Raw genomic sequence first — 12,268 nt, forward strand, 5'->3', positions numbered from 1 at the left:
AAAATCAGATTTCATAGTTTTCTTGCTGGGTTTGGTTTTCTGTTTGCTTGCTTGCTTGCGTATGAATTTTGAATCAAGGTAAAATACACACACGATGAAATGCCCAGATCTTGGATGTATAATTCATTAAATTTTTCTAAATACACACCGGTAACCGTTAGCCGGTCAGGGCAAAGAACGTTTCCATCCCCCGGACCTTCCCCTGTTGCAGTAGCTGGGTGTTGGCCGTAACGTGAGATGAAGTTAGCTCAGCCGTAGAGAGCTTGCTGTGATTCTGTGTAACAGCCACCATAGTGACGATGCTACTTTTATCAGAAGGCTCAAAGCAATGGACCTGAGAAGCAGGAGAAAGAAGGTGTTATCCAGAACTTCAAGAGAACCCTCTCAAAGAAAGAAAAGAAGGAGAAAAAGAAGAGAGAAAAAGAGGCAGTAAGGCAGGCGTCTGATAAGGATGATAGGCCTTTCCAAGGGGATGACATGTAAGTAATTCTGGACGTATCTCTATTTCCTTTTGCTCTGATAAGCTGAATGTTTTTAATGTAGTGGATCTCGTTACCTTGCCAGGTTAACTGTGAAGAGGATGAACATCCGTTAGGAAGTGAATTTCGGTACCCTCTGGCTCTTGTGTGTGGGGAAGGTGGAGGGTCTCAGCTAAGCAAGGTTTATGGCCGACCACACCGGTCTCATGGGTTTGCTAATCCCAAAGAAGCAGGCTGGTGAACAGGGTTGTTTTATCTGAGTAGACCATTAATGTCAGTGGTTTCTTCACCTTTGTCTGGCCTTTCGTTTCTGGTGTTTTTGGTCCTTAAGGCAGTAGTGCTTTCTTACAGACCTTAACTACACTGAATGCTCATCAGAGGTTGGCAGGAACAGCGAGAAGAGCCGCTAAGGTTCAGATGCACCATCTCGTTGACTCCAGCCCGCCTGCTCCCATTCCTTACTGCGTCATCCCAGCCCCATGATAGTTGTACTTAGCTCTAGAAAGGCTTTTGACTTCTGACCTCAGAGCTGATGGAATAAGGGAGATCAGTGCATTTCGATTGTAACAGAAAAGACATCAGAAGAAACTGACCTTTCCCCTTAGGTGGGAGATCTTGGCATAGTCCCGCCTGTTTTCCCATGAGTCATTCCGTTCATCAGGCCAGCAGCATGTTGTGCACTCCCTCCTAGGCCCCTCCTCGCCTTGCTGGTGACCGCAGCATGGTGTCTGCACTGTTCTTCTGTTGCTGAAGTAGCAGGCATTCGTGTTAGGAAGTCAGAGCATACAGATTTATCAGAAAGAGAGGAGGAGTCAGCTGTCATCACAGGAGCCCAGAGAGAGCCGTAGGTTGGTTTGTTTTTGTTTTTTTTAAGATTTTACTTACTTATTTGGCGGAGAGAGCGAGCAAGCTCCCAAGCAGGGGGAGCCCCAGGCAGAGGCAGAGGGAGAATCAGACTCCCCACTGAGCAGGGAGCCCGATGCGGGACTCAATCCCAGGACCCTGGGATCATGACCTGTGCTGAAGGCAGACGCTTAACTGATTGAGCCACCCAGGCATCACTATAGTTTGTTTTTGATACAAAAATATGTACTTCATATGTTTATGTAGAGTTTTTAAACAAATACAGTCATAAGCTTTTAAAACTAGAGCTTTCCACATGACCTTTTCCCATTAGAATATATCATATAAATGCATATATATATATATGTATATATATACACATACACACATACACATACATATATTCACAAGTATATATTTTCACAAAAGTATGAAGTCGTCTAAATAATTAATGTAGGAGTCTCTCATATAGTTTTTTCAGATCTTATTTCACTGGCCCCTTTTTGTGTGCCTGTAGGTACTTCACAGGTTTTTTGGTCCTATAAGTAATACTCCTGTGACCATCCTTGCTCTCCAACTCTGGGAGCACTCTGGAAGGACAGCTCAGGGGCAGCCCGAGGACGCGTACATTGCCAGACTGCTCCTGGATATGTCTTCTGGAGCCCACAAACCTTCTCACTTCCTCCTACTCTGAGAACTGTCATACACTCTCTCCTCCACAGTGTGTAATACCTCCAATAACTCGAATTTATCTTCCCATTAACAAGGTAGATGTCTTTTTACACATTCACTGACCATTTCTGTTCTGTTGTAGTGACTTCTTCAAGTCTTTCTTTATTGTTTGGTACAGTGTCCTGTATCTATTGAGGACAATTAACCGTTCCTTAGTTAATGATGTTCCACTGTGGAGTGGAATCGAGCCCATTTCAGATTGCATCAAAGTGGGTTTAGGTATTAATCCGTCAGGCAGTGATGTCTGTGTAATGAGCATAAACTCTTGAGTAAAGTATTACATAGTAAGGCTCTATTTAGCATAAACAGGAGACAGAATTTGTATAAATATATTGCTTATACATGAAAAAACCTAAGAAAAGGAGCATTTGAAACTTAGGCTATGGTTTGTCCTATTTATCAGGTTTATAGGGTGATATGTGGTCTGTTTTTAGAAAATTAGTTACTTAAAACAAGTTAAGTTGTTGAATTTGGTTGATTCAAAGCTTGATTTTGTGTTAGAAAGAGTGAGCAGGGGCGTGGGGGAAGGGCAGAGAGAGACTCTCAAGCAGACTCCCTCCTGAGTACTGGGCCTCACATGGGGCTCGATCTCGGGACCCTGAGATTAAGACCTGAGCCAAAACCAAGAGTCTAACGCTCAGCCCACTGAACCACCCAGGGGCCCCAGTGCTTGATCGGTTTTTAGTTAAATTATTTTTATGGTTAAGAATGAAGTCTTTAAAGTATATTTATCAAAATTTAGTCATCAGTCTTTCTTTAATATGCAGTCTTCAACTCCTCATTCTCTATAGTTGACTCCTTGTCAGAGGAACTGCTGGAGCATTTTCTTTTGAAAATTTAGCTTCAAGAAAGTGAATGTTGGTAAATCATTTAGTTCTTTAAAAATTATGCCATTTGAGTTCAAGATTTACTATAATTTTAAGAGAGATTTTTACTAAATAAAAGTATATTCGATCCTCTACTTCTTATGGTTGGAATGTTTTATCACTCATTTCGTCTATGTTAGGAAAACACTGGTGGAAATTCCTGACATGTATAATTTATACATTTTTCTTTTAGCCTGATTAGTGAACCCACAATAATTAAGTTACATAAACTCACCATGAGATTTCAATGATAAATTTCTATTTAATTTAGTGTGTTGCTTGTACCGAGAGGACCTTCGTTTTGTATCCGCAGCACTCGTCAGCACGTGGTCACTGGTCCACAGCACGCCGGTGCTCGGGACAGCACGAGCCCACGGACATCCGCCATGGGGATGTTTGTCTGATTATAGTGCAACTCCTTCTAATACAACACTTAGAAAATACTGTCGGTGCCTTTCTTTTTTTACAGTGAGAATTCCCGACTGGCTGCAGAGGTTTACAAAGACATGCCTGAAACTAGCTTTACCCGAACAATTTCGAATCCGGAGGTGGTCATGAAGCGTCGCCGGCAGCAGAAACTAGAGAGGAGGATGCAGGAGTTCCGGAGCTCGGATGGGCGGCCCGACTCAGGTACCCGTGGCCCGCGATCCCCATGCTGTGCCGCAAGCGGCGCCGTGTGCCCTGTGGGTCTGCTACAGGACCAGCTTTGCCTTAAGTACAGGAGTTCCGTTCACTAGGAGATATGTTTAGTTACGTATTTTTTCCCAGTGCGGCTCTTTTTTGTTTTTATTTTTGAATTCTGGAAAATATATATGAAAGAAGACAGAAAGATTCCCGTGTACTTATTATGCAGCTTCCATAATTAATAACTCGTGTCTCATCTCTGCTCCTGCCTCTGTTACTCCTGTTCCCAAACTGGACTAGTTTGAAGCAAATCCCAAATTACTCAGTATTCCCATGTCTTTGGAACTTAGACAGGGCACTGTTTCAGTGTAGCGTTCCCCACGGCTGCCAGCCTGATGGAAGCTGGCTCCATCCCGTGTTCACTGTGATCCTCAGCACCCTTCTAACTGAGTCTTAGTTACATGTTTTGTGGGAACTGTAGTGTCACTGATTCAGAAACAGTGAGGAGAGTGAGATTACGCATTAGTTCCATAAATAATGTTACAGATTACTTTGAGATCCAGCTGATAATCTGTTTATTTATATCCTGTCTTGTTTGATGAAAGATTTGAAATAACTTAGAAATATATGCACTAAAGAAAAAAAAAGGAAGAGGAGGGAATGAAAATACAAAAACGAAGAAGAAAGGTAGTAAAATTTTTGAAAGAACAAGAGGAATGCTCAGAGATGCCTAACATATGCTGACCTACCGCTGGACAGACCTGGAGGGATTCTCATAGGAAGGAGTTTGACATGATCGAAATGATCATTTCCTCAGTGATTCCTTAAGGAATATTCAAGTATGCTCAGGGACGTGTGAGTCATGGTAAACATAGGCTAGCTGAGAGGATCCATTTTTGTAAGTAACTTAATAAAATATTTTTAGAAGAAATACGCTTTTAATGTGGATTAGAGTGTAACACTTATATGTATTGTTACAGGAAACTCTTTGCATGTCACTTCAGGCTGTGCCCACAGAGACCCATATTTATTGGGAAAATTTGGTGGAAAAATTGGATATGATATGTTAATAAGCTGCTGAACAGTTTTAAGGTGGGAGTTCAGAAAGGTTTTAATGTAGCCTAAGCTTCAGGTCTGGAGTGGTTTCCATGGGAGCAGAGTAGAGGATGGATCTGACGGAATTGAATTTGGAAGTGAGCACATGCTGCCTGCGTGAGGGATGGATCTCTGAGCGCAGTTGGCTGGTACGGACTGTAACACCCGTTTCCAGTCAGGTGGGTATTGATGGATGGCAGTGAGAGAATGTCTGGGAGTGGAAGCCAGGTTTCATGGAGCTGCTGCTGTGATCTGGGGGATGTTCTGACCTGGTAGTTCAGTGGCTTGAGACCAGGTTCTGGTTAGCAGTGTCAGATGGAAAGAGAGATTGGGAGTAATCTGTGGTTGCCAGGCGGCATCACTGGGCATGAGTGAGATCCTTTTTGGTAGAAAATATACAGGTAATGGAAGAATTTAAGGGAAGGCCACTGTTGAGAGGAGTAGGCAAAGACAAGAGGGGAAAAAACAAAACAAAACAAAAAAAACCCCCAAAGAATCAGGAGGAAAACTAGCAGAAGATCCAAGAATTAGAGGTTAAAGGGATAGTTGGGAGAAGAAGGGACATTTTTCTATATAGACTTCCAGGAAACCCTAAAAAACTAAATATTGTTAGCAAAATAGCTGTTAATGGTTAATACTAAGGACACCAAATATATTAAGTTCAGCTATTTTGTTTGTCTTGAATAAATGACTTAGAAAATATATTTTCATAACCTGTTAATAGTTACTAGCTTAACTGTTTTGTTGGTAGAAAATGTGGGGGTCGTGGTCACATGTGGGTAAGGCTTCTGGGACGGACAGTTCAGTCTGTTATTTTCCTGTGTGGTTAGCCTGAGGATTGGTTCCCTGAGTTCTCAAGACCTGACTCACTACACAGCTGATCAGACTCCTAGCTTGTAAGAAGCTTAGACCCTGGACTTTGTAAAGCCTTTTAATGCTCTGGTATATTCACTCTGTGGTATCCTCAAAGTGTAGTTGGCCCCGAAATGCCCTGTATATCTCAGTTTGTTGATTCGTGGCACAGTTATGGCCGTGGATTTCTTGCTGGGACGTCGTTGGCAGCATCATGAGGCTTTTCTAGGAGTCTGTCCTCCTGCCTCAGCTTTCTCACGAGCTGTTTTGGGAGCGGCAGGGCACTGTGACAGGGGTCCCGTAGTTGGGGTCCTGGAGAACCGCAGGCCTTGGTGTGCTCCTCTTCAGAGCTGGGTGTAGCAGTCCTACTTAGTCTTAGAGCTGAAACGTACATTTACACAAGTCAGTTTCAGTCCATAGTAGGGACTTTAAATGGTGCACTGCTCCCCTCTTCTTCCGTAGCGGATTCGGTGGTGTGCATCTCTACGATGAGGGTACCGTGGTGTTAGGCTTATCAACTGTGAAAACCTTTTGAATTAGACTCCACGCTCATTATACTAAAACCAAGTCGAGTTTTAGATACTCTAAAACATTCGGATGGTTGCTGAAAGTCATTCCATCCAATAGCTAAGTTCATTTGGCTAGTGAATATGAATTTTATAGCTACCTCATCATGATGTATCCTTTAGAAGAAGTGCTGCTTAAAATTATGTTATCCATAGGAACCATACTGACTTTTTAAATGATTTTCTGGTAAACCCTGACCTTAAATTTTTTCACACCAAATAGTCTTTCATCCTCTATGATCTCTAACTTTGGGATTGCAAAGAACTTGTCTTGGCTTTTAGCAGATGCAGAATTTTTTAGAAAAATTAAATTTCTGATCATTTGCATTTTTTGGTAGTCATGTAGGTGAGGATACAAGTCCATCTCTTCAGCTTTCAAAACAGGTGTGGTCTGGTTTGCTCTTTGGTTGTCTCACTAAAGCACACAGAGTTGTTACCTCAGTCTACAAAATTTTTACTCATTCTCTTGTACATGTTTTTCTTATAAATTCAAATATGCACGTGGAAGTAGAGTGTGATTAAATCAGAAGGGACTGCGTTTTGGTGCAGTGGAATGTGTGTCCAGTACTGGCCTCCCTGCTGTGCTGTCATCGCCACCTGCAGCTGTTCTTTACCCAGAAGCCGGGGCCTCGTGGGGAAGCACGAGTGGCATTCTGCACACTCCTACATACACAGGCACAGGCTCACTCTTCCGTGCGTGCGCACACACAGAGCCAAAGCCTCCCAGTGGCTACCGCTTCAACTAGAGTCAAGTCCAGACTCTCAGATCATGGTCTGGCCTTGGCCAGCGTGGTCGTGGGTGAGGAAGTCCTATGTGAGCTGGCCTCGGCCAGTCTCACTGCATTTCCCTCTTTTCACCTGGGGTTCATCTCGGGCTGGTGAGCCCACCAGACCCATGCCAGCTGTAGGCCTTAGCACCTCCAAGTCCCTCTGCCCAAGAAGCTCTTGAGGTGGCCATGAGGCTGCTGTGTGTCCCTCAGGGTTCGTGGCAGGTGCTCATCTTCATAGAAGCCTTTACAGTCCCAGGAAGCTCTTGGCCATTTTCTTTCTCACAGCTCTACTTGTGTTTGTCACAACATGTACCACTATCCTGTTTGTTTTCTTGTTGGTCGTCTCCTCCTGCGCCCCACAACTACACTGTAAGCTGTTGGCGGGCGAGGACACCGACCTGTTCATTGCTGTGTCCTCAGCATTGGAACACGGGGGCCCCCAGTACGTGTGAGTTTATATGTGCTTAAACATGTTGACAGGCAGCACTATCAGAACACTCTGGAGTTTCTTTTCTCATCCTTTACCCATAGTGAAAATCATTTCATCATTATAAAAACTGTTAGGGCTTGAAGAGGGGACAGAAACAGTCTTTGTCATACAGAATTACTCACTATAGCCAAGTGTTGTTAAACCAACAAGTGACTGTAAATGTGTGTTTTCCAGGAGGACATGAATATGGAATTATTACACAGATTCCATCTTTGTACTCCTTCCTGCTGGAACTTAGGTGCCCTTTGTTTTGAAGTGATCATAAATGTTAGCTATTTTTGTTATTGGAATAAAATAAAGTAGTGCTCAAAGATGTCAAAATGTTTTTTTCAGGTGGAACATTGAGAATTTATGCAGATAGTTTAAAACCAAATATTCCGTACAAGACAATCCTGCTGTCTACCACAGATCCTGCAGACTTCGCTGTGGCTGAAGCTTTAGAGAAATATGGCCTGGAGAAGGAAAATCCCAAGGATTACTGCATTGCCCGGGTAAATAACTATCAAATCAGAACTTAGCAGTATTACACATGCTACAACTTCACATTTAAGTGGAAAGATAGTCTTTAAATGAAGTTAAATGTAGGCTAATTTTCTTCTTGTTTTGCATATGTAGGTAACTTAATATTTGTAAAGTGTTTTTCTAATGGTTTTACTAAGATACATGATGAAGAGTCAGCTTCTCAATAAAAACTCCAGTTTGCTGTTCTAACTAGCACTTGGTGTCTGCGCTCAGTCATCGTCTGTCATTTCTTACAGGTACAGACTGAGTATCTTTCGTCCAGTTCTCGCAAGGTTTGGGAGCTCTTATTCCTCAGAACTGAGTGGGTCACATTAAGTAAAATCCAGCAGGTTTTCTCTTCTGAGACAGACTACTTGGACAACTCTTAACCCTAAAGTCAGTGACAAGTGTGTGGTGACTTCTTCATGACCAGGATTTCCCTGTCAGATCACACTGGCACTGGATTTCACCAGAGATGTCTTCCTTTCCTCATCTTAGCAGATCATTACTAAATCATAAAATAGTGGGGTTCCTCATTTCGGTTCCCCCCACACACACAGGATTATGGAGGAGTGGTTACAGTGTGGTAAACTGCACATGTTTACCCTCTGCAGCACCTCTGGGACTGGTGCGCCCCCACGAGGAACACCTTGGCACTGCAGAAGTCTCTGTGTGCCTCTGTGTAATTCATCCCTGACTTCCACAAAAATAAAAAAAGATTTATTCTCTAAAGGGCATCATTAAAAAATGAAAAGTCAAACCAAGTCACAGACTGGGAAAAAACATTCGCAATATATGTGACTTAATACATAGGACTTAAGCTGTATATCTCAACAGGGAAATTAAAAATGTTGGTTTTTTTTTTAAAGATTTTATTTATTTATTTGAGAGAGAGAGAGAAAGCATGAGCAGTGTGGAGGGGCAGAGGGAGAGGGAGAAGCAGACTTTCCGCTGAGCAGGGAGCCTGATGCAGGGCTCGATCCCAGGACCCCAGGATCATGATCTGAGCAGAAGTCGGATGCTTAACTGAGCCACCCAGGTGCCCCTCCTGCTGTGTCTTACAGAAGTTTTATCGTTTTAGCTTTGACACTTAGGTCTGTATGTTCCCTTTCAAGTTAACATTTGTTGTACGGTGTGAAATTCGGGTAGATGTTCATTTTTTTCCATGCAGGTATCCAGTGGGTCCAGCACCATTCATTAAGAAGGCTTTCTTCTCTCCTGCTGAGTGGTTTGACACCTGTGTTGAAAATCACTTGGCCACATCTGTATGTGGTTCAACTTCTGGGGTCTCTTTTGTTAATCTGGATGTCTTGTGTCTTTCTGTGAGCATCAGGCTGTATTGATCGCTGTAGATTTATAATGAGTCTTAGAATTTTACTGGGTAAAGTAAGTCCCGATTTTGTTTTTGCTTTTAAAAATTGCTTCAGTTATTCTAGGTCATTTGTGTTTCTGAATAAACTTCACAATCAGCTTGTCTGTTTGTACGCAGAAGGTGCTGGAATTGTGACTGGGTGTGCATGGGTTCTGTAGATGAGTCAGAGAGATGTCCACCCCTGCAGTGTCCAGTCTGCCAGGCTGTGAATACAGGGAGCCTCTTTGTTGATGTGGTCTTTAAGCCCTAGCAGTATTTTGTAGTGTTCAGTGTAGAGGTCTTAGACCTCTTTTGTTAGTTGCAGATGGAATTAAATAAAAGGGCTTGTTGAGTTTTATGGCTTTTTTGTTGTTGTTGTTGAAAAGCTAAGAAGTTGTATTCAATTGGAAAAACTGTTTGGCAGTTGGGTAATTTTATGAATATAGCTCAGTTTTTAGCTGAAAATAAGAAAACCAATTTTTTTCTCATTAAAATCACAATAAAGAAAATAATCTGTATAAATGCACAAGAACAAAGAGAATGAAAGAAGAGATGACAAAAGAGCAGAGTTATGAATGAAATTCTGTAGAAGTAAATGACTGGTATCCCACTTGTTGGGCCCAAGGAAACCTGCAGAGAGAACCTAGCAGAAAGAAACTGGCCAAGTGTCCGCATCACAACCCCCAGCAGACTTGGGAATGAGGGGCTTTTTAGCACTTGCTGAATTAGCATTGAAGTTGGGCTAAAATGAAATTGGGTTGAAAGTTTTCATAGGAAGCTGTAGACCCCACCAGATTCCCTTCCCCATCCCCGCTGCTGTGTCCTCTCTCCATCTGAAGGCTGTGGTAGAGGTGACTGGGGAGGAGGCCTTGCATTTGGGGGTAACAGGCATAGCAGGGTATGGCAGGGGTATTTACGAAGATGGGAGGGTGGAGTGGAAGCTCTGCCCAGGGTACTGACAGCCAGAAGATTTAATGAGTTCTCCCAGAAGGCAGTCTCCAGCCAAGTGAGAGGGATCTGTATGGAAACTGACCTGTGGAAGTTCAGTCCAATAACCTCACTCAGCGGGCTCCCGACAGTAATCCTTGCCCTCAGTAATACGCTCAGCCCTCACCTTGAACTTGGTTGAGCCTCACTATTGAATGTGAACGGATGGCCAAGCTCCAACAGACATTTAAAACACTTTTAAAATGAAGGACAGACCAACACAAACAGGTAAAAGAACCTGGTCTTATTTCATGGATGAGACAAGGCAGAAAGCAGATGGAAATGTTCAAAAACTGAGAGACTCAGGGATAAGGAAGACTGTGCGTCTGTGGAATAAGACTGCAATGCTGTCGTGAGGACACTCAGAGAAGGAGACCTTGGAAATTTAAAATATAAGTAAATAAGGGATAGGAGAAAAATGCTAATAGAAGGACTGGAAGATAAAGTTCAGGATATGTGCCCAAGGTAGAACAGAAAGAGAAGAGATCAGAAAGTGAGGTCATCTTGTAGAATACGTAGCACTTAGCTGAAGGAGGGCCAGCGAGGGAGAGCAAGAGGACGTGGGGAGAGAGGTTACCAAGGACATGTGCCAGGATGTCTCCCAGAACTGAAGGGTTTGAGTTTCTAGCTCGAAAAGGGCCCACTGAATAATGGTACAGTTACTTCAAAAAAGAGCCAAACCAAGGTGTATTATTTTGAAATTATAGAAGACTAGAGAAAAGAGTATAATGATTCCAAAGAAAAAGATTCTGGTCCCATGTAAAGGGCCTGGGGGCAAGATTGGTGCCAGTCATTTCAGCATAACCGTGGAGTCTGGACTACATGACATGACACAGTGCTTTCTGATTCAGAGTGAAATGATTTCCAATCCAAACTGTCGAGTGCTAGATGAATGGAACAAAGACATTTCAAAACATTCAGGGCAAAGTTTACCACCCACTCAGCCTTTCTCAGGGAGGACGTCCTCCAGCAAAATGATGGAGTGGGCCAAGAAGTGGAACAGTACAGGCTCCCCGAACAGGATCTAGCACAGGAGGTCATCGCAAGGGTGATGAAGAAGGACAGAGAGTCTGGAAGGTGTCTCTCTGTGCAGTCACCCTACATAGCACCCGCTGCCCAGTGGAGAGGGTGTTTGAGATTGAAAATAGTGTTTCTAGTGAGCTGATAAATGGTAGTTCTACTGTCTAAAACAGATGGCCGGTAAATTCCGGAGTGTGCTTCTGTGAGGGTCTCTCTTCAGTTCTGCGTGTTACAGCAATAAAGAAGCAACAAACGAAACACCCGTCGCTAAAGGAATGCTTGTGCCACTGGAGACCTGTCGCTATGAAACATCATGAATTAAATCTACACGAGTTGACTTGGAGATACATACATTTTATAAAATGGAACAACACAACTCTGCGTGTGTGCATCCATGACCGTGGAGAAAGACACCTAGGAAAACTACACAGCAGCTTACCAGTTACCTGCATGAAGGGAGGGAGGAGGAAAAGAAGACGGAAATATACGTGTGATTCAGATGAGAGCCCTTTTAAACGAGATGGATCGATGCATAAAGATCATTACTGAAGGAGTGATTGTAAAAACAGTTATCTCACAGTGGGTTTTTTTTCTTACTTATGCTTTTCTATATTGCAGTTTTTTACAGTGAACCTGTATTATTTGGAACCAAAAAAAACCCAAAAAGAACCAAAACAAAACCCAAAGCTCATTTCTTTGTGAGGTAGGGAAAGACAGGTGATCATGAGTGTTGTTTTTCGATATGCTCTTTCATTTCCTTTGGTCTCACTAGGAGAGAGTAAGAAATGGTATTGATAAATTAGAAGGGACAGTGATGCTTCCAGAAATAAAGGATACATTTTATACTGGATTTCTGGAGAATAGGGTTCATAGATAAAGAAACAGTGTCCTGAACTGAAATTCTACCCTACTTTGGGGAGGGGAGGGGATTTGTGGGGTGAGGAGGGGAGAGTAGGTAATCATGCATTCCCTCTGAAGGGGAAATACTTCAGATACAGGACATTCTGGTGCATTTTCCTCCTGGTGGTTAAGTATGAGGTAGAGGAAAACCCTGTTGTAGTAATGCTGGGTTTGGTGAGATTGTTGCTTTTC

The 12,268-nt window shown here is 42.9% G+C and overlaps 1 protein-coding gene across 10 annotated transcripts in view; it reads left to right on the plus strand.

Annotated features, from left to right (window-relative positions):
* The window catches only part of AFDN (afadin, adherens junction formation factor), a 101,096-nt gene that overhangs the window by 6,982 nt on the left and 81,846 nt on the right, over positions 1-12,268 (plus strand). For 8 of the 10 annotated variants that reach the window (XM_040628062.1, XM_040628056.1, XM_040628059.1 and 5 more), the window contains exons 3-5: positions 316-479; positions 3,390-3,550; positions 7,651-7,808. In XM_040628062.1, coding sequence (XP_040483996.1) covers positions 316-479; positions 3,390-3,550; positions 7,651-7,808 — 483 coding nt within the window. The remainder of the gene's footprint in view (positions 1-315; positions 480-3,389; positions 3,551-7,650; positions 7,809-12,268) is intronic. The other 2 variants (XM_040628058.1, XM_040628063.1) reach the window with 1 other exon arrangement.

The sequence above is a fragment of the Ursus maritimus genome, unplaced genomic scaffold (assembly GCF_017311325.1).
Source record: "Ursus maritimus isolate PB19 unplaced genomic scaffold, ASM1731132v1 scaffold_13, whole genome shotgun sequence".
In the NCBI taxonomy this organism is placed as follows: Eukaryota; Metazoa; Chordata; class Mammalia; order Carnivora; family Ursidae; genus Ursus; species Ursus maritimus.